The sequence below is a fragment of the Candoia aspera genome, chromosome 10 (genome assembly GCF_035149785.1).
Source record: "Candoia aspera isolate rCanAsp1 chromosome 10, rCanAsp1.hap2, whole genome shotgun sequence".
NCBI classification, from domain to species: Eukaryota; Metazoa; Chordata; class Lepidosauria; order Squamata; family Boidae; genus Candoia; species Candoia aspera.
This window is the reverse complement of record NC_086162.1, coordinates 2,579,664-2,602,001: the sequence shown is the minus strand read 5'-3', so window position 1 is coordinate 2,602,001 and position 22,338 is coordinate 2,579,664. Positions and strand designations below refer to the sequence as shown.

At 48.1% G+C, this 22,338-nt stretch overlaps 2 protein-coding genes across 6 annotated transcripts in view; one reads left to right on the top strand and one right to left on the bottom strand.

Moving 5' to 3' along the window:
- The window catches only part of THRAP3 (thyroid hormone receptor associated protein 3), a 185,043-nt gene that overhangs the window by 75,745 nt on the left and 86,960 nt on the right, over positions 1 to 22,338 (top strand). The gene's annotated exons all lie outside the window — the stretch shown is intronic.
- STK40 (serine/threonine kinase 40) lies at positions 3,711 to 21,439 on the bottom strand. Of its 4 annotated transcripts, none has more exons than XM_063312485.1 (11): positions 21,420 to 21,438; positions 15,023 to 15,136; positions 13,840 to 13,925; positions 12,961 to 13,104; positions 12,171 to 12,398; positions 11,832 to 11,884; positions 8,588 to 8,703; positions 8,029 to 8,173; positions 7,792 to 7,914; positions 6,909 to 6,993; positions 3,711 to 6,302 (listed from the first exon to the last, which is right to left on the bottom strand). In XM_063312485.1, the coding sequence occupies exons 1-11, from the start codon at positions 21,421 to 21,423 to the stop codon at positions 6,084 to 6,086; spliced, it is 1,317 nt and encodes a 438-aa protein (XP_063168555.1). In that variant the 5' UTR covers positions 21,424 to 21,438; the 3' UTR covers positions 3,711 to 6,083. The 4 variants fall into 4 exon arrangements, with proteins under 4 accessions (XP_063168555.1, XP_063168556.1, XP_063168557.1 ...); XM_063312486.1 differs by having other exon boundaries at positions 7,792 to 7,911; XM_063312487.1 differs by lacking the exon at positions 21,420 to 21,438 and adding an exon at positions 17,454 to 18,005 and having other exon boundaries at positions 15,023 to 15,129.

Genomic DNA, 22,338 nt, shown 5'->3' with positions numbered 1-22,338 from the left:
ACTAAGCCAAACCCAAGCCATTGTCAGACCTCCTTCTTGCAGGCTAGATTGGATGCAGTTAACCCAAAGGACAAGGACCTGAGAGCACTGATCGTTATTTGAAAAATGCAGCACAAGAACTTCAGGAAATACTCTGGTTCCAAATGAGACACCTCTGTACAGTCAATTAGGGCAGTAAGACATGTCCATTACCTCCTGCTTTTCCTGTATACTGCAGTGGGCTGAGAGTTTGTCTCTTGTGAAGGAGGGGCTGTCTGCACGTGTTAATTGTTTGATCATGATTTGATGGTGGCCATTCCAATCACTGTGAGGACATCTCACAGCTTCCTTACAGTTTAGAATGTAGAATTTATTTATTTATTTGTTTAGGAAATTCATATAGCCATCCAACTCACATAAAAGTGATTCTGGGTCACATACATCAACGAATAAAAACTAAACATTCAATTACAATTAAAACTGCAACAGCAAATTAATAAACAATCAGGACCTCTCAATACACACTACACTGCTGAAGGAGGGATATTTTGTCATCCTAGCCACAACACACAGAGGGAAAAGCCGAATTTTTAATGCCTCCCTAAAAGCCAATAGTATGTGGGGGAGATAATTCCAGGGGGCAGGCAGTGCAATGGAAAATCCACACCTCCTAGGTCCTATTGAGTGACATTGCTTCGAGGACAGGACCTGGAGCCCACCTATCCTAATAGAGCATGTGGGATGGGCAGAAATAATCACAGAAAGGTAGTACTGCAAGTAACCTGGTCTTACACCATGCAGGGCTTTATAGGGCACAAACAGCTTTATAGGGCACCAACTGGCAACCAGTGCAGCTCTCTAAGTACTGTAGTGGTGTTACCTGAATGTACCAAGGTGTACCTATTAGCTAACCATGCTGCATTCTGGACTAGTTGCAGCTTCTGGATGGTCGTCACGGATAGTCCCATGTAGAGTGTGTTGCCGTGTTCAAATGAGTGATTTTAGGTAGGGCCTCTGAATCCAGGAATGAGATCAATTGGTGCACAAGTTGAAGTTGTGCAGGCCCCCCTGGCCACAGCTGCCACCTGTTCTTTGAACAGGAGCTGTGAATCCAGGACTCCCTTGGTTGTGCACTGGTTCTGAGCAGGGGAGCGCAGATCCATCCCAAGGGCCAAAGATGGAAAATCTCCAGTTCTGGGATCAGGTAACCCCAAACGCACAGCCACTCAGTCTTCCTAGGGTTCAGCCAAAGCCCATCTTCTTCCCTACCCAGGCCCATCCAGCTGCCAGATACTGGGACAGAACCTTGACACATCATTTAGTTGGCTTGGGACAGAGATTCACAATTAAGCATCATCAGCATATTGGTAATATTGCAGCCCATGCCAATGGATGACTACTAGCAGCAGTTCTAACTGATCTGTAATACTCAACTTCACAAGTATAGCCTCACACTTGTCTACCTATGGGGCAGTGCTCCTGACAACCTCCAGAATCTTTGGGTTAACAATAGCCTCTTCCCCACCCCCTACCTTGGAGGCACAGTGGGTGCCATACTCAAAACCCAGATGGATGCATTTTGGACAGGAGAACTCACTTCACCCCATACCCAACTGTGTCTCAATAATACATGCCAAGTCAGCCTTTTCGTCTATTATTAGATCATGGGTGAGGTGAAAACCTTATTGAGACACCAAACTGGCCGTTGAGTGGCAATAGCTGGACCGCTCAAGCTTGAACCAGTGCTACTTACGACCAGCCCTCGAGGTTCCAGCCATCGCAACATCTCGTAGTCATGTGATTGCAATTTGTGATCTTCCCTGCCAGCTTCCCACAAGCAAAGTTAATGTGGAAGCTGGCAGGCAGTCGAAAGTAACCATCACGTGAGGTTCTTGCTTAACTCACGGTGATCGGCTTAACGTTAACTGGGGACTGCCAGAACTGCCATCGCTAAGCAGCGTGGTCATGTGATGTCATGCTTTATGACTGCATTGCTTAGTGATGGAAATCTTGGTTCCAATTATGTCATTGAGGACATCCCTGATACCTGCCCTATTTCCCTTTGCTCATCACCACCAAGATGTTCCTGCCTGAACCCAATGTGCTTTCCTTCCCTGATCCCTGCCAGCGTTCTGCCAGGTCCCAGGGCCCATCCATACATTCTGTTCTAATCCTCTATGGACCATGAGTTCTAGTCCCGCCTTAGGCATGAAAGCCAGCTGGGTGACCTTGGGCCAGTTCTTCTCTCTCAGCCTAACCCACCTCACAGGGTTGTTGTGGGGAAAATAGGAGGAGGAAGGAGTATTTGGTATGTTCACCGCCTTGAGTTATTTATAAAAACAATAAAGGCAGGATATAAAATAAATAAATTCCAAGCCCAAACAACCAGCTTTCTCCCACCATGCAATCCCACACCATTACTTAACCCCCTACTCTCTCTAGACCAAGTAAAACAGACCAACTAAAATGTAGCTAGGATACGCCCTTATCTTTTCCCCCAGCAACTCCAAATCCCCAGGTTCAGTTTGCACATAGACCTTAAGTTCAACAATCATCTCCATTCTTCAGAAGATGAAGTTGGAAAACTTGGAGCTACAAAGGAGTGATAAATCTGGTACACACTGACTGTTTCGGCTTCCCTAAGTCCCTTCACGGCATGCTGAAGACAAGATGGCTACTGTTCCTTCAAAGAATCTCACATTGGCTGTAGGATATTGGCTGGTTCTTGCACAAGACCAGGGTGAGTGGTGATGGACAAACCACTGTGTGACCCAGCCATTAAATTAAGCCATAATATGGTTTGCTATGGTTTAGTTGAGAGCCAGTTTGTTGTACTAGTTAAGGCACCAGGCTAGAAACCGGGAGACCTGAGTTCTAGTCCCACCTTGGGCACAAAGCCAGCTGGGTGACCTTGGACAAGTCATTCTCTCTCAGCCCCAGGAAGGAGCCAATGGCAAACCACTTCTGAAATCTTGCCAAGAAAAATGCAGGGACTGGTCCAGGGAGTCACCAAGAATCAGACATGATTGAATGGCAGAAAAAAAAATGGTTATGTTTTTAAATCATGGATTAGTGTTTATGCAGACATTGAATACAAATTATCCCAAGGAAAATTCCAAGTGAATTTGGAAATGTCTTGTCAGACAAAAGATCAGAGAAATGTCAGTGGAAACCAAATTGTCTTTGAACAAATTAGTGCCACAAGTGAAGAAGTGGCAACACACTTTAAATAAGATTTATATACTGTAAAACTGGAACAGATCCAGAGAAAAGTAACAAAGATGATCAAGGGTCTGGGAATCCTGTGAAAATTAAAGAAGCTGGGTATATTTAGCCTTGAGAAGACAAGGGAGGACACAGTCATTCCACAGTACCAAAACTTACGTTAGTTCCTTTAATGGGAACTTCTCTGGTGGTGTTTTTACTGCCATTCAATGCAGATCTTCATAATTGGAAACACATTTCTTTGCCTGGATATTCCAGAACGATCTGCTCACATTTAGCTAGCCACAGGACAGTGGCAAAGTCAGGTGACAGTGCCGGCCCCACCCCGTAGCTTCCAAGATAGGAGGTGTTGCTACCTACCGTCCACATACCTCTCCAGAGATGCAGGCCAGAAACAGCTATTGAAAGAGGTGAGCAAAGAGACCTCAGAAAGGAACTCCGAATGTTTCATAACCTGCTGTGGGATTGTGGGGGATTGTTAGAATAATAACCAGACTTCTGAATGCTTTAATTCAACATTATGAAATTTTATTGCTGGCATGCGGGGCTAGTTCGGTGTAATACAAAAATAGGTCTCTATACAAATTCTCTTTGCAATTTTTTACAATAGGATTTTTGTCTCTGGTGTCTCACCCAACCTGAAATCCCCCCAAACCAACTCAGCAGCTCACACCACCACTTTCCAGGTTCCCTTTCCATCTCTTTCCAGGCAGTGTTTTATTGCAACAGATGGTAGAACACCCAACTTTATATCAGTGGAGTATTGCTAATTTTATCAAGGGTGGGAGAAGGACCAGACCACACGGACACATAGTTAACTATCTTGGGGAAGGGGAAAAAAATTAAAGGAAGGGGCAGAACTGTGGAGGGATGTTAGTATTCGAAGGATTTGGAAGAGGACCACCCCCCAGCACAGTCTCCTGCTCCTCTCTTGGGGAGACCCCAGACCTCCCCTTCTAGAGGGGCAGAAAGCCGCTCCTTCTCCTGGCAACTTCTGCTTCCTGCTTGGCAGGTCTTACTTCCAACATTCCTAAGGGAACATGTCAACCAGAGATGGAACTTAAAGCAGACTGGGATTTGGTGATACCTCTAAGTGCTCCTTGTTGAGGGCACATTCCTGCAGAGAGTTGAAGTGCAACTCTCTCCCCTTGAAAAAACATGTTCAGGAGTCCCTTGCGCACGGCTCACCAGGAGAAGAGAGGGCTGCTTCCTAGAAGGGCTGTGGAACACAACCTTTCACTTCAGCCAACAAAGGATGCTGCTGCTACTGACCTCTGCCACCATCCCTGGGCAAAGCTGCTTGGAAAGGACACTGCTTGATGACCCCGATTCTGCAGCTTCGGGGGGGGGGGGTCTGCCTAGCTCTTGAGGCATGCCCCTGTGCCATTTTCCAGAGACTGATCAGGATAAGTTGCACCCCATATCCTGCATAGCAGTTCCGAATGACAGGATATGCCTCGCTTATATTTAACTGGATTTCCAGACAATGTTCAATCTGTATTTTTTCTCCTGTAACTTGGCCAACAAAACCTCCCCTGTGCAACAGAGCCAGAAATCTGCCTGTACTTCTTCAATCATATGAACACACTCATTCTTGGGAAATTGTTTTCTTCGTGAACATGTCAAAGGGTTTCTCTGCCCCCGCACCCTGGCAAGGAAGATGTCATGCCAAGCTCCATCTCACTGGCTTGCTCCAGGCTGCCAGCATCCAGTTCTTTGGAAGATGCATGGAGAGCCAACATTGCTGGAAAACGAATTGGCAATGGAGGAGAAAAGGAAATAGGAGACTCTGGAACAGAATTATCTCCATAGGATGCTCTGAATGACTTATCTGGCAAGAGAGGCATCCAGTCCAAAGAACATGGCTCAGATATCACTCAGCCCTGTCCTAGCATGGAGCAAGGCACCACCCTCCCACCAAGGCTGTGCGTACTGGCAAGTGCTGTGACCAGAGAACAATGGCATGACTGTGCCAAGAGCACATAAGGAGGGGACTTTCCTGAACTGAGGTGAGATCTATAGTGGGGGGACAGGTGAGGTGGGGTAGAAGGAAGGGGGAAGGGACAACTCCCCCTCTTTCACATTATCAAAGATTTATCCCTTCAACATGCCTCCATGGTTCATGGGGCAAGAGATAAAAATCAACAAAATTAATGCAACATTACTGCACTTTTCAAAAGCTACCATTTTTAAAAATCAAAACCAAAACAGAACACTCAGGAAATCCAAAATAAGTAAGTGACTTGGAGGCTTCAGCCTCCAGAAAAGCTACATTTTAAACAGCTCTGGGCTGAAACTTCCCCTAGCAAGCAAATTTTCTCAGTTCAACAAGCTCAGAGTAAAGATGAGACACTTCCCAAGGCTGCAGTCACACTGGGGTCCAAAATTAATGCCTGCACAAAGTAAATTCAGCCTGGGGTTAAACTGAAAACAGAACACATCGTATTGAACAGAAATGGGTTTAAGCAGCAGTTACCTTTTTGAAACCCAAGGGGAAGGACAACGGAGAAAAAAAACAATTAAGCTTATTCAAACCGCATGGAGCGAAATGCAATCCACGTGGTTTCCACAGTTCGTGTCAGGAAAGAGGCCTGCTGGGGCAACTGTTGCCAAAACCGCTCGACGTTTCACTCTGGAGAACAGTGTGGTTAGGAAAGGTGGAGAGGTAGATTTCAGAGTCATGGGTGAAAGCAGACCCCTGCCCATGGCTGGAGTTGGTTAGAATCCACTGGCGGTTGTCCCAGCCAGCTGCCTTCCCCTTGTCCTCTTGGGGCAGACCCCAGCAGGCAAGACCCGTCAGCGTGCAGGGGGCCCAGGCCTGGCCCTCACACTCGCACCAGACTGGGCAGGCGGAGCGTGGCTCCCGCTCCTTTTGGGGGCTACTTCCGAAGGTAGCGCTGTGCTAGGAGGGCCGCGTCCAGGGCGCTCACGGGCTGGGCGTCATGGCCAAGGCGTCTCACGGGAGGGACACTGCCAAACTGCCGCTTCTGCAGGAAACTTTTTGCCCCATGGAGCGTGTTCTTCTCCTCGGCCAGCAAGAGCTGCTGCCTCATGTAATTCTCAAATTCGTACTGTGAACACTCCTCGGTCACCTTCGCCTGCAGGGAGGACAAAGTCTGTCGGGATTGGGGGGAGAACTGGGTCCAGCCCTCTGCTGCCTCTTGCCACCAGAAGAAAAGACAAACACTGCTGCACTGCCACTTCTGGGTTCCCACGAATCCCAGGCTCATTAAGAGCAGGGCTGACAGTTCCACAAGGAGCTTTCAGAAGACACCCGTCTTCAGCCTCCGCATACAACACTTTTGCTCTCCACATCTCTCTCTCTCTCTCTCTCACACACACACAGTTATGTTTCCATGTTGTTTATTTCCTGGCAGCTGAAAATGCCGGTTTGCATTGACTCCACACCATACTAGCCAAGGGGGAAGCCCATGAGACGAGTAGGGACAGCAACAGAGGCAGGAATGTCACCAGCAAAGTCCAGTCCTGAGCCAGAACTAGGTTATCCAGTGCCACCATCACTTCCACTGCAAGCACATGTGCAGACAGATACACTGGGCAGAGGGGGTCACAAGGTGTTGGAAGGAGCTCCTGGGAAAGGCTCAGAAGGAGACAGATGAGACTATCTCCCTAAGGCCAGCAATGGGGGTTAGGATGATGTCAAGTCTCCACAAGCCTCTCCAGGGTGGAATGGCAAATCTTACCTCATGCGCATGTTCTGGGTTGACCACCTGATCATCGACATCGGGCACTACCTGCAAGGGCCCGCTGAGCGAGGACATGGACTGCCTGCAGGAGACAAAGGTTGGCAGATCAGCAGGGCGTAGGCTCCTGCTAGGAGGCGCCAGGATCTCATTGGATGCTGATGTCTGGCCCAGCCCAAGCTCCTCCCAGGGAGAGCCCTTTGCAAACAGCCCAGGCATAAGAGAGTGTCCCAAGCACACCCGAGTATACAGGGGAGCAACTGCTTCCAAGGCACATTACAGCACAAGTTATTATCCTAGATGCTTCTGCATCAGGGTGGGGAAGGGAGAAGAGGTGTAGCACCTTTTGGCTCACACTGCAGAGCTGGGATGATGCCCTCACCAAAGGAATCCAAGAACCTACAAAGAAGAGCCTAGAGGCCAGAAATGACCAAGGGCTGCTCAGCTTAGCATCCTGTTTCTAACAATGGTCCCCCCTATTGTTGCTCCCCAACAACAAATGTATCTAGATCCGGATCTCCTTCTAGCTACCTGGTTAAAGACCCCAAGAGAGGCTCTTCCAATATTGCTGTCTAGTTGTGCCCTCTGCAAAGGCAGCGTCTCAAGCTAGGTCTTGTTCTTAGAGACAAAAAATAGCTTACTTGCCAGAGGAGTGGGAAAAGGCAAAACAAGGAGGTTGCCAAAATGTATGTGCCACACACAGAGGGAGAGTCAGGGAAGCTGCTCCAGAGGACTCCCTTTTGGACTGATGGAGAAGGGCAGTCTGATCCAGCCCCACTTCAAGGCTTGGGCTGACATGCAGGACAGAACAACCCCAGTTCCCCCTATCCCAGCACAGGGCAGTACCTGCAGCATCACCCTCATATTCCCCCCCGCAACTCACCAGGAGGCAATTATGGAGCTGAGGGACTCGAGCACTTCAGAAGCTGTCAGGCGCTGCTGAGGGTCCAAGACCAGGAGCTTTCGGATCAAGCACACAGTGTTTTCGGACACCCGCCCATCCCTGCTGGAGACAGTGAAGAGCTAGGGGGAGCAGCAAGTGCCTGAGCCCCGGAGCAGAGAGGACAGTGGTCCAGGGGAGGCAGGGGTGTCTGGAGGACTGAGGCCTGCCTTCACTCACTCTGGGATGGTGTACTCAGCAGCCTTGATCTTGCGGAAGAGCTCTTGTGGGATGCTGTCATAGAAGGGGAACTGTCCATAGAGCATGGTGAAGAGGACCACTCCCAGTGCCCACATGTCACTGGGCTTGCCACGATATGGCCGACCTGCAGACAGAGGAGACACTAGTAGTCTAGCACAGTCCCTGAGAAGCAGGGGCTATGGCACCCAGCTGGTTGAGCTCATACTCTCCTGCAGCAGGGGAAGGAAGTGCACTGAGGCAGCGGGAGAAGAAGTAAAGATACCCAGTGCTCCAATCAACAGTCATCTTTCCCCTCTCTCCCAACCACAAAAAAGGGGAACCTCTTTTCCATCCACTGGACCAGTCAGCCAAGAAAAGAGGCTTTAAAGCAGTGGCAGCTCTGCCTGGAGCAAAGTAGAAATGACTAATGAGGAAAAGCTTCAAGAAGGGAGCCCTCTATGTGTACAGAGGGGAGACAGCAGCATCACAAGGGAATGAAAGCCCTGGGAGTAAAGAAAAGGGCTGCTAATGACATCCTTGAGAAAGGGATGCTACTTACCACTGAGGACGTCAGGGCTAATGTAGGCAGGGCTGCCCCGCTGGTCCTTCAGCAAGTCATCTTCACTCACCAGATGCTTCCCAAGACAGAAGTTGGTGATTGTAATTCGGTGGGTCCTGAAGCAAAGACAGAATTAGAATGGAAGTGGAGAAGGCAGGTTGGAGAGGGTTCAGAGGAATGTAACAAAGATGATAGAGGAACTTGAAGACATGCCCTATGAGGACAGACTGAAGGAACTTATGATGTTCACACAGGGGAGACGTGATAGCTGTGTTCAAGTACATAAACCAGAGAGAAGGTGCTTATAAACTATTTTTCATGACCGTAGAAACAAGGCCAGAAATAACCAGTATAAGCTGCATAAATCTGTAACCTAGATTTCATTTAAATATAAAGAAAAAATTCCTTATGGTAAGATATGTACAACAGTGGAACAGTCTACTGATGAGGTTATGGATTTTCAATCTCTGGAGTTTTTTTTAAGAAGCTGGACACCCAGCTCTCACAGTTGATTTAACTGGCCTCTTTGTATACTGCAGAGGGCTGGAGTAGATGATTCTTGTGGTCCCTTCCAACTCTACAATTCTATAATTTAAGCAAGCAGAGTCCCAACAGTTGCAGACCCCAACCGTTTTAACGAACATGGTGCTGGCTGCCTAGATCTGAATGCTGCCAAATTTAAACAGACCCATGGTGGCCTGTGTTGTGATTGTGATTGACTTATAGACATTGGAGATAGGTCTGAAGTAGTCATGAGCACCAGGAGCTCATTGGACATGGCAAGGCGCAGATCAGTGGGGTAACACTGCCCCAAAGGTCCATGTGTAACTTTGGGCTTGATCTAATCCTTCTCTCTCAACCTTCCTTCCTGGAGTGGAAGAAGGGGCAGAAGGGGAAACCTGGATGCTGCACTGAGGAAAGAGGGAAGGCTAATATCGCTTGAGTCAGAAAATTCCCACCACCACCATCCCACTTTTTTATTTATTTATTTATCATATTTCGTCACTGCCCATCTCACTAAGAGCGACTCTGGGAGGTTTACAATGTCTGACATAATCAGTGCATGCTATAAATTTGCTTCTATTTCACACAGGTGGGTAAAATTTGCAAGAATCCTCAGAACCTTAGAAGAGGAATGCTGCCAAATTGCTGTCATATAAATGCAGCACCTTTAAAAAAGGATTGTTTGAGAGAAGAACCACCAATTTAATTCTGAATTAGAAGCAGAATTAAACTGGAAGACTTCATACAAGAACAAATATTTTGGTGCTCAGTCTTGATTAACATTTGCTTAAAAAAGAATCTTCCAAATCACACAAATGCAGAATTAGGATGGATTTCCTATAAATCAGAAAAAGGGAATTTTGCTAAGCCATAGTTACTTCGTTTATTTGTTATTTTTATATTCCCATCTATCTGCCACAGAAGAGGTTCTTGCAGCTACAGGATTAAAACAAAGAAAAGAGCCATAACCACTGTAGAGAAAACAGGATGGAGAAGGTCCAAACAATCAAATGCACCCAACCAAACCTTTGTAATTCAAGACTATTTATGAATTCTGCCAAGAAGACATTCCAGATTCCATGTGCTGCCAGAAGGAGGCCCTTTTCATGGAATCATAGAGTTGGAAGAGATCTCAGAGGCCAGTCCAACCTTGTGCTCAGTGCAGGATCCACTAAAGCACTTCAGACAGATCGCTGTCCAGCCTGCCTGAAGACATCCAGTGAAGGGCAACTCACTTCTCCATGAGAGTGCCAACCGATGGTTCTTTACCATCAGGAAATTCCTCCTGATGTCCGATCTACATCTCCCTTCCTGCAGGTTCAACCTATTGGCTCTGATCCTGCTCTCAGAGGCACTAGAGAACAAGTCTACTCCCTCCTCCTTTTCATTCCCCTTCAGGTATCAGAACACTGTTTCCCCTCAGCCTTCTCTTCTGCAGGCTAAACATAACCAGTTCCTTTAATCATTCCTCAGAGGGCTTGGTTTCCAGTCCCCCCATCATTTTGGTAGCCCTTCTCTGAACCTGCTCCACTTTGTCCATGTTGTTTTTAGACTGCGGTGCCCAGAAGCAGACACAGTGCTCCAGTTTTCTGCAGGATCCAGCCCGTCCCAGGGGAAGCACATAAAAGACATCACAATCAAGCACAGAGGGAAGGAGCAGCCCTCCAGGTTCCCTGACCTCAAGCTACTTGGTAGCTCTAGAAGCCATTCATTCTGGCAAGTATGTTCAAGTCTAAGAGTCCTGGTCAAAAACTCAGCATCTCCTTTTCCCAAACAGCTTTCTCGGAAAACACAGTGCAGCAATCTGACCTGGACGCTGGCAAAACACGGGTCAGAAAAAGCTGTGAGTAGCAGAAGCACAAAGTAAGCCTGCCTACCGAGGCTGCACAAGTCTCTTTCTGAGGCTGGATCAAACAGCACACCCAGACCTGAGAGCTTTTGGGCCCTGCTTCCCCACACAACTGGCAAATTCCAACCTCTAGGCAATGGCTTCAAATTTCCCAAAAGGCCCTCAGAGGCCCAAAGTGGGCTTAGGCCCACTCAGCCCCTTTCCATGGCCAGGCAGCTGCATGCATCCAGGAAAGGAGGAAACCTCCTCTTTGCCTCACAATCCAGCTGATGGTTGGACCAGCTCCTCCCACCCAGAGCCCTGAAAGAACTTTAGGGTACTTTCCTCTGAGGGCATGAGAACAGGCGAGGGGGCTGCTGCAGAACGTTTACACTGCTGCTTTCAGAAGGGTGTGCACAAACTACTACCAGCTATGTTCCTTGAACTGTCTGGGCATAACGAAGCGATGAGGTGGGGGCAGCTTCTTGGATTCAGGCTCTGTGGAATAAAACTGGCCAGCCTGGTCTCCCTTGTGACTGGTAGAGTAGCTACACCAAGACAAGCTGCAGAGTCACTCAGAGCAGTGATGGGGCCAACCTCCAGTCCCTGAGTGGGGAGTTGGCTGACACATCTCCTGCTTACTCTCTTCCAGTACTACCAACTGCGCCTGATGGAAGAGTCTTCCATTCTTGGGCCTTTCCCCACCAGGGAACAAAGAGAGGTGCATGCAGAAGTGATGCCATCTGCCTGGATATGGCTGTACGAAGTCAGGCAAGTCGAAACTTCTCAGGAGGTCTATGCCGAAGCCCCCTGCCCTGCTACCACTCCCCCAGTTGTGTGCAGAGGACAACTGAAGAAACTCTGGGAACCCTCAACAATCCCACGGCCAAGCAATTTGCAGAAGGAACACACCTTTTGTTTAGCACCATGTTCCCCAGTTTCAAGTCTCTGTGTACAATGTTCTTCTGGAAAAATAAAACAATCCTGCAATTAGAACAACTGAGATTATTCTGCCAAATGCAGAAGACCCAAACTAAGCACGTGACTGAATCCCCCAAGAGAACTGCCCCGCTCAGTTCTGATTTCCGTACCCTTGCTCCTGCCAAGGCAGGTGAGAAATGTCTTCCAATGAAATTTAGGGTTGATGCCCTGATCTGCAATGTTCCCCTAGCCGTGCAAGATTTGGGGGCTGGTGTGCATTCTATAACATGGCTGCTACCATACTTTGGAATAAGCACAGAAACATGGTACCTTGTGCAAGGCTTCCACCACCCGCACAACGTCATAGAAGATCACAACAGTCTCTCGCTCACTGAGCCGCTTCTCTTTGATGACGTAGTGCTGGAGATTGATGAGGTCAGCTGTCTTGTCACTGAAGTCATGGGCACAGAGGCAGTCCAACACTAAGCAAATGCGTTTCTTCATTTTTCGGACCATCCGACTGGACTCCAGATCTTCCACCAGCTCGCAGGTTCGGTCCTGCGTAGTCCCAAGTCACAGGGATCAGTGGTTAATTAAGCACCCACCCTTCCCACTGATTAGACACAAGCCCAATATTTGCTGCTTCCATGAAAGCCACACAGCTCTGGGTTTTGTACTTGTGCAAAATGATTGCCTTTTACAGCCATTAATGGAACTCTCACAGATTTCTGAAAGGTGTGGGCGGGTACAGAAATATTTTGTCTTACTGGAAGTGTAGAATTCTTCCCAGCAAGCATGTCCCAGATTTGCCAAAGGCACAGACTGATCTTTTCACTGAGGAGAGCCCCTACCCTTGCTTTGGGAAGTTGTGATCAAACTGGTGCAGAGTGGGGTTTGATTACAACAACCTAACAGTCTCAGGCAGAGGAACTGGACTGAGATCCTGACTGCTCCTGCAAGCAGCATGTGACACCAAAACCATGATGGCCAATAAGGAATAACATGGGCTGCTCCATCTGGAGAATTAAGAAAGCAGGCCTCTCAGGCCTCCATCATGTCAATGCTGGGAGGACCAGCAAGCAACAATGTTTTGAGAAGGGCTCCAAGCAACCCTGCTTACCTGGAAAAGGCCATGATGATGGACCACTCCATCCTGATTGTGCAGGAGGGAGAGGAGGGAGAACTCTGTATGCAGCAGCATTTTGCCCTGACGCTCCTCTTGGGTTTCTGTGCCACGGTCATTCTTGTCCTCCAAGGTGAGGATCTTTGTGAATGAGACAAAGGAAGAACAGCTCAAAAGAGAAACTTCTTTTCAGGAAAGTCAGAAAGCTCCAATCTCAAATGCAATGCTCAGAAAATCACAGCAGGGCACGGAGCACCTTGGAGTGCAAAGTTTACATTATACATGAAGGAGGCAGTTTTCGTTTTTGGTCTGGCTCAAGCAAAGGGGGCTCATCTTTCCCTAACACTCTTCCTTGAAGCCCACTGCTGGGCCTGGAGTGTTGATTTGGAGGTTAGTGGTTCAAGGACAGGTAACAGTTTTTACATCCTTTATTTTTATTGTTCCCAGCCTCAGCAGCAGCAAGGGACTCCGAAAGCTTTCAGAGAAGTGAGAAAGACCTCTCTCCACCTGAGCCCTCTGAAACACATTACCAAGGGAAGGTGGCTGCTCTGGCTTTGGGGACCGGACAGCCGCAGAAGGCATCCCTCCTTGAAAAAGCCAAATCTCACTCGAGAAGACCTAGGGAGGTTTTGGTTGTGGTGCCAACACTGCACATTGACCTTCCACAGAAGATCTACCAGGCTTTGCCTACCCCACTCCCTTCTTTAAAAGGACCTGTTATTATTCACTGCTTTCTATTCCACCTTTAAAGATTCTAAAGTTCAGCAGGTCTTTAGTGTTTAACTACTGTGCCTCTCTTCGATGTCACTTTTCAAATAACACTATCTTATTTTTTGGTAACTACGGTTCACCTCTTTGAAGGTAATTGCTTCTTACCTTCAACTGATAGAAGTCATCTGTCCCATCCTTTCTTGCCAGGCACTGAACAATGCTAGGCACTGGGGAGTTGCCCAAACGAGGGCCTGGGAACATAAAAACAGAACACATCCCTTTGCTTCTGACTCAGATGGTGGCTTAACCCCAGGAAGTTCCCCTTTCTGCCCAGTGTGATGTGTTCTTCCATGAGCCACAGAGATGGCTAACAGGAAGTTGAAATGGAGATGTCCCCAATGTGTCCTCCCCACCTCAGCACAACACAAAGAGAATGCCACAGCCATCTGCACTTGAACTGAAGCCGAAAGTGTCACACACTAACAAAAGGGTAAATACTGTAGCACATTGCCCTTGACTCTTCTCTGAAAAAATACAACTAAAGGTATATATGGATTTTGTAAGGTAAAGGTTTCCCTTGACATTAAGTCCAGTCGTGTCCGACTCTAGGGGGTGGTGCCCATCTCCGTTTCAAAGCCTAAGAGCCGGCGTTTGTCCGTAGACACTTCCGTGGTCATGTGGCCGGCGTCACTAAATGGAACGCCGTTACCTGCCCGCCAAAGCGGTACCTATTAATCGACTCACATTTGCATGTTTTCGAACTGCTAGGTTGGCAGGAGCTGGGACTAGCAACGGGAGCTCACCCCGTCACGCGGATTCGAACTGCTGACCTTCCGATCGGCAAGCTCAGCAGCTCAGCGGTTTAACCTGCAGCGGCACCACGTACCTATATATGGATTTTGTACAGGTACAGATTTAACATTTGTGGTCCACCTTTTCTTGTTCAACACTGTGTCCTCTGGAAAGCAGGTTAGCACTATTCTAGAAAACATGCTAGCTGCACTGGGGTACTAGGGATAGTCATGCTGGCAGTGACCACAGCAGAAAAAGATTCAAAATCTTTATCCACAAATGTTGAAATTAGAGATAGGATCAGATCTTGGCTTCAATCACTGTGCCACCTGGTGGTAAAAAGAAGCTTGGAAATGGCTGGGTCATGTTTGGAGAGTTCTGCAGTGATGTGGCCTGGCTGAAGATAATGTCTGTCAGGGGCCAGGAATTTCATCATGTTATATGGCAGAACTCATTATGCAAAATAAAAGTTCTGCATGTCTGATATTCTTGCAGCACTGAATAAGTGCAGGTTTAGTTACAGTATCCCTTGGGGCAAGAATTCACTCTTACTCACCAAGAATGAAAGGCCCCGCTCTTTTGGTGTTACTGCTGGAAATCCCTGGGCAGAGGACCTTGGCAGATGTTTCCCCACCACCTCTATCGGGGGTTCGTCGCTTCATTCTGATTTCTGGAAAGGGAAAGCAGACACTGCCTTACGCTCAGTCCATTTCCTCAAAGGAACTTCCACACCACCAATGTCTTTTTGTACCACACAGAAAAAGCTCATTAAAGATTTGCACACCATTTCTCCTGGCTCAGAAACTCCATAGTCCAGGGATCTCAATATGAAGGTGAATTCCATTTGCACTACAGTGGTACTCTAAGATATGTCATGTGCTTGTGAATAACTGGTTAGGTTTGTTCGTTCTCTCTCTTTCTCTCTCTCTCCTTTTGCACTCCTTGCTTTTAACTGCAAAGAGAGCAATCCCCTTCACTTGTCAGGTTGCATTCACCTTTAAAGAAGCTGGAGGGAAAACCTATCAAGGTGGGACAATGAGGGACTGAGTTTGAAACCAGTTGCAAAAACCATGCTTTACAGCAATGAAACTCAGCCTGAAGCTGAAAAGTTTGGTTTGTCTACTCTCTGCAGGAATGGAGAGCATGCAACACTGCTGGCATATAAGGGCTCTGGCTTCCCCAGCCCTCAAGGCTTCACAAGCCATCTGGGGAACGTTGCTGCATGCATATTCATTCTCTTGCACAACTCCAAGAGAAAACCTGAAAACCTGTTCTTTCATGACTAATGAGCAAGCAGGAGATACATTACAGTGAATGCTTTTAATCAACTTCTGTTCTCACATTCAAGGGTCAACATGCAGCAGCAGCTGCAATTTCAGCTGTAGCAACCACCACAGCTTGTGCAGTGTGGCAAACTACCCTTGTGAAGAGACTCACAATGCAGAAGAAGCACAGAGAGAAAAGTAGCAATCCACCAGTCAGTTATATTACAGGGGAAAAGCCTAGTATGGATGTGATCCATGCCCTGAAGAATCCTGTGTATTCTGCTCCTAAATTAGCCTTTCAAGGATAGGATCAACAGAAAGGTCTACTGTTGAACCTGCCACCACTCAGCTGCCCTGCCCTTGCAGGACAGAGTCTGGCATCATGAGGTCTCCCTCATCTCTCCGCATTTTTAAGGAGGATTTCAGCAAGGAGACTGTGAGCTAATTCAGGTCTCTGGCACCTGAGACTGCCCACCCAAGGCTGAAGCACCAAGAGTAACACCACAGGGGAAATAAGAAAGAGGTTCCCACACTGCTAAAGCTGCCTAGCGTGCAGAACTGATGAATCACTTCTCCTTGGAGACTCCAGGCAGGCACCACTTATCAGCAGACTTGAAACATCAGCTGCTACTGATACTGCTACAGCCTCTCTAGCAGAATTGAGGAGAGATGCCCAAATGGGCAGGGGCTGAGGGAATCTCCCAGAAGCATTTGATGCTCCAACAAGGAGCACTGTGAGCTCATGGAAGAATCCTGCCAGTCTCCTTGACCCATACTGAAGACTCTTCCACTTTTTCTCTAGCTAGGCACCAGGCCAAGCTGTCAAGAATTGCTGATGCCTGCCTTCTGCAGTGAAAGAGTACCAGAGGCTATGGGAGGAAACGAAACAGCATAGGCTATAGGAGCAGGCGATTCTATAGCACTAGGTAAAGGTAAAGGTTTCCCTTGACGTAAAGTCCAGTCGAATCCGACTCTAGGGGGCGGTGCTCATCTCCGTTTCTAAGCCTTGGAGCCGGCGTTGTCATAGACACTTCCGGGTCATGTGGCCAGCATGACGACTCGGAACGCCGTTACCTTCCCGCCGAAGCGGTACCTATTGATCTACTCACATTTGCATGTTTTCGAACTGCTAGGTGAGCAGAAGCTGGGACGAGCAACGGGAGCTCACCCCGCCGCGCAGTTTCGAACCGCCGACCTTCTGATCGACAGCTCAGCGGTTTAACCCGCAGCGCCATAGCACTACCCTCAGCTAAATTCTACTTCTTTAGCTCTCTGTTGCTTTTCCTATGTATCATCGTTTTCCTCATGGACTTTGCTGCTTACCACATCAAATTATTCTTAGCATTGTCAAGCAGCATTAAGGGGAAAAAGCTGCAGAGACCCTTCAAATCCTTAACTATTTTACTGGGGAGAAAGTCAGAAATGCTTTGGCTTTTAAGGAACACAGGGCAGCCACATAAATTAATTTGCCAATCTGAGATGATTGATGCACATAAAGAATGTGTCCACATGCCCATGTTTCCCTGTGTACAGTATCTCTTCCAAGGATTTCATTGTGGCAACAAAATATTCCAGACAGAGCGCATAATCACCTGAAGAAAAGTTATGAACAGGCACACATATGCACAATCAGATCCCTAAAGCACAAGCATCAACATCCTAAAAATACTCAATTAAATACAGTTTTTGAGACCTAGAAAAGCACAAGAACTTGCAGGGGACAGCATATCTGGTGATTGCTTCAAAGTCACCAAGGGGAGCTGAGCAGGGGGACTGAAGGCAGGAGTTCAGGTTGCAGGGCTCTGCATAGCTTCTTCTCAAATCTCAAATGGTCTACTACCACAGTGATGTGTAGAGCAATAGAACGCAGCTGTTCTAGTTCCTGAATATGACTCTTTGGGTACAGAAAACACACAGCTGAGTTATTACACAAGTGCCTGCAAAAGACTGCAAAGGATCAAATATATGCCAGATATTCTCCAAGTTCTGATCTTTTGTTCTGGGTTTGGCTATGTCTAACACACAAATTCAAACATCTGCTTTGTTACTCTTAATGTGGCCCACAGCCAAAATGCAAAGCTTATTCTGTTACTAATCTGGAGCCCACACTTGTCTTGTCCCCTCTTAGCTTTCATTTGACTGGAAAAAATGTGCAACACCTCTCTAAAATGCAACTGTTTCTGGGTAATAAAGTGATTCCAGAGCTCTAGAGAACCTGAAGCCACAACTGGTCTAATTCTGACCTGGCTGGTTATGACTCTGGGAGACATAGTTTAGGACTCTGGGGTAGGGCAGACTGGCTAAGGATACCTTTCCACAGTTCCCACTTTTGTCTTGAAGGACCTGCCAAGAGCCAGCTGGCTCTGCACAGCAAATGCTCCTGCAAAGGTCTCTTGACAGAGCAAGGTTCCTGATATGAAAGGGACTGAGCCTAGGGCTTTCACCAGGTCCAGTATATGGTCTGGCCCAAATGCATGTCTGCAATGCAACCAGAAAATGGATGGACTGTAAAGGCAAAGGCCTTCATGCAGTTTTATGACCATCTTCTTCCATGATGTTTTTAACTTTCTAGATAGTCAATGGCCCTGGAATTCCCAAGTGGTCCCCTTCAAGGACTAACCAGGCCTGATCCAGCTTAGTTTCTGAGATCCGCCAAGAATGACTATGTTCTGATACCAGCTGAAGCAGGCATCCCATACAATTTCAGTAACACAGATGCTCTGTACTGTGTAAGTCTCCCAGCTCAGTTGAGATTAAGCTATAAGCACTGAGAAGCACTCAGAGGAGAGGCTGTAAGATAGCCTCTCCTGCAAGTTGAGTTTGACTCCTGGTGACCCCATGAACACACATGGAATTTCTTCATCAACAACACAAAATGTGGTTTGTCAAATTCTTTTTTGGGGATTTTAAAAAAACTTTTCATTCTTACAGACTTGGAATTTCCTGGTAGTCTCAACCCTGCTTAATTTCTGAGCCCAGATTCTAGGTCAGCTTGAACTAGTGTGAAATTCCATTTTTTCCCCTTTTAATTTGCCAGAAAAGCAGTACAGGTTAGGGGAGCCTTATCTCGTTGGATTTTAGCTTCAGCTTTGTGTCACACTAACTGCAATGTTCCCAAGAACAAAAGGAAAACAGATACATTTCACCAGGAAGTAGAATCTGGAATACACTATTATTACAATGCACTGCCTTTCTGATGAAAGCATGCCAGCCAGAGCCAAGTTTTCATAGTGCTGCCTAGCCAACCCAACCCAACCCGTACTTTGATCAGGTTTCACTCACAGGTTGGTGGAAATTCTGGATGGCTTTGGGATTAGAATGTTTGCCAGAAGGCAAAAGAGAACCGTGTTGGTCCTCAAGAACTTTCAGCATATCCCTATCTAAAACTAGCATTGCCATCATTTTACATGGCTGTATGTAGGAGGTACTTATACTTGTATTTTGCCATGAGTCTGTCCTGATTTGTTAGTATACTAGCAGAATGAAGAAATAAATTTATATGCATTGTTCTCCAGGCATATATGTTATCAAGGATTTTCACTTCTTCTTGGGTTGTAATTGTAGCACAGTTACCAAGGAATAAATGCTCATTTGGGGCAATTCTGAATAAACAAACATACCACAGTGCATACAAGGATGCAAGGCAAGGAAGTGCTGCTGAGCTACCAAATACCTGAACAACAGATATAAACATGACTACAATTTAACTACCTTGGCACAATACATGATAAAATCTTCATGGGACGGTGGAAAATTTGCTATTCACCTCTCCATTGTAATACTTAAGCAAGATGTTGCACGAATACAAAAGATCAGTTTTCTAAGCATGGACTTCATCTACTATGCCATTTCTAAGCAATCTTATTTTAGAACTGCTTGTTGGTGGAGGGAATGCAAACTATGTGGGCTTGGCAAACTTAGCTCAAAGTAACCCACAAGGGTTACCTTCCAACCAAATGTGGGCAGGAAGATCCAAGTAAGTGAGAGAAGGCTATACAACTTCAGAAGAGTAGTTCAGTCTAGCAGATTCATACCACTCAAGACCTGCACTAATATAATTTTGGAGAGAAACCAGACTGAAAGGTACCATCTACCAGGATTTATGGGTCTTGCTCTCATAAAGACATTTCTTGGCATACAGATCCAATCACTTGCAGGGGAGGTAGGGAGGAGGATTAGCGGCTTGTTTCTTACAACCCTTCAGCTTCAAGATTATGATCCCCAGATACACAGACACTGTCACCTCTCAGACTACTGGAGAACAGATAGATTGTAGACATGCTATTGCTAAGATGAAAATTGCAGATCTTCTAACGAGGAACCACCAGTTCTTCTCTCTCCTGCAAGCACCAGGTCCTGGACCAATTGCCTGCTTCAAAAGAACAGCCTTCTGCTCCTTAAAGAAGGTCAGTCACCAGAACTGCTGACCAGAAGCATATGCAGGTAGCCTCTGGATCCTGTGCTTGTCATTTCCATACAGATTTAGTGGCAGAGCTAATGCTCAATATATTGGAAGTCAACCTACAGCACCTCTACTTAAAAGACCGAGAAGATCTGGAGTTACTGCCACTTGGAATTGACTGGCCAATATTCCGACTCAACAAATGACAATTTCACCTGCTCAGGCACATTAGAAACTATACAGGCACTGGTGCAAGTTGACAACCTCACAATACAGACACTGTATTGTTTCTGACTCTCATTCACAAAGGCATGTTGTTTAGCTCTGACAGCTAAAATCTTGGTTTCACAATCTGCACCTCTGAACTGACTGACTTTTCAGTAATTGAAGAGCTGAGACACCAAATCTCCATGACAGATGGGTCATAAATTAGTCCTTTACTGATTCTTTTGGCAAAATTACAGACCTGGTTGCTAATCTAAGGGAGATCTCTTTTCAGTGTCAAGGCCTAAAAGACTTGTATCACTTGAGGAAATGCCAACGACCTGGCCTGTGCCACCTGGAGAGCCTGATCCTCCTTTAGGCTCCTACTGGAAGAATGCCACACTTCACCCCCTGCCGCTGTCGCAGGAGGGGAGTGTCAGGGGATCCCGGCCCTTGCTTTGCATCGAAAGGGGGGAAGCCGCACATCCAACCCCGCGACGCCCCTTCCACAAAGCCGCAGTCTGCACAGCAGACTGAGCAACGTGGCGCACGAGAAGAGGAGCGCGAAGGAAGAAACTTAAGGGTCGGCGGCTCCCTCGGAGGCGCTCGAGCAAAACGGTCCCGGAGCATTGTTCCGCCGGCGCTCGGAAAGGACACGCCCCAGAGGGATCTCCCGCCGCTGTCCAAGGTTTTTCAACGCGCTCGATTGTTTGGCCACAGAAGGAGCCCATTCCAGCGGCAGCGCCCTCCGCCCTCCCCCGGGACTCGGACAGACGCAGAAAATCGCGGGCCGCAGCGATTTTTCCCCAGAGAAGAACCTCCTCCATCGGGAGCCTCGCGGGGGATCGCCCTGGTTTCGCAGGCCCTCGGCTTCCTTCCGGGCTGGGCCAAACGCGCCGGCCGGCGCTTCCGCTGGAGAGAGGCACCCGGTGCGACGGAAGCCGGGCGCCCTCGCTCGGGCCCTCCGCGGGGCGAGGAAGCGCCCCAGGCTCCGGCTAGCGCCACGCGGCAGCCGAGGACAAGCCCCTGCCCCGCCGGGCCGTCGCCCCGGGGCCAGCCCTCCCGCGGCCGCGCCTTCTTACCCATCGCCGCTGCCGCCGGCCCGGCCCCGCCGGCCCCCGTTCGCCTCGCCGCCTCCCGCTCGGGCGCCGACTCGGCCACCTGACAACGGACGTGACGCATGCGACGTCGCGCCGCCGGCACCGCCCCCAATCAGCTTCCTGCCGGAGGCTCCATTCGGATTGGCTGGGCTGGCAAACATGTGGGCGCCCCGCCCCTTCGTCCCACCGCTGGACCACAGGTAGTCGGCCTGGGGCCTCCCGTGCTGCGCTTCGGGAAGGCTCAATCGGCTAATGCCTGTCGCGGTAGTCACCGAGGAGGCGGCGTCTCTAAGAGGCCATGCTTTGGCTTCTGCTTCCCCGCCTCATTTGTCACCGGGGAGACTCACGCAGCCCGCGCCAAGTCCTCAAACGGCGGCCTGCGGAACTCCGTTACAAGGCCGCCTCGTTCAAAGTCGAATCTTTGGTGCCAGCGGCAGAAAGGGGCACAAAGTCTCCTCAGAGCCATTGCAAAAGTTCCCTCAAGTTGCAATTTTGTGACTGAAGGGGGAAAATATTAAATGCACGTTAAGTCATCTTAGGAAATGGGTTCTGCTTAGCTAAATTGAATTGGGTTTTATCTGGCCAACTCCATTTTTGGAGCAGAGACCTTACACACAACTCCAGGGCCAAGTATAACTCTCAGTGCAAGAAGGTCACACAGTTTTGCTCCAGTGCAGCAGCAGCAGCATTTATATGGACAGCTCTCCAAGATTTCAGACTAGCTTTGCAACCTACCTGATAATTTGGGGATTGAAAGTGCCTGTCCATGGAAAATAAAGCTGTTTCCTTGGGCTTATCCGTTTCTTCATCAGCCTTTCTCCAGAAGAGAAAGAAGAATTTAACATCTGCTTTCTACTCTTGATGTCTCTGTTGCACCTGGGGGCAAATTTCCCTAGCAAGC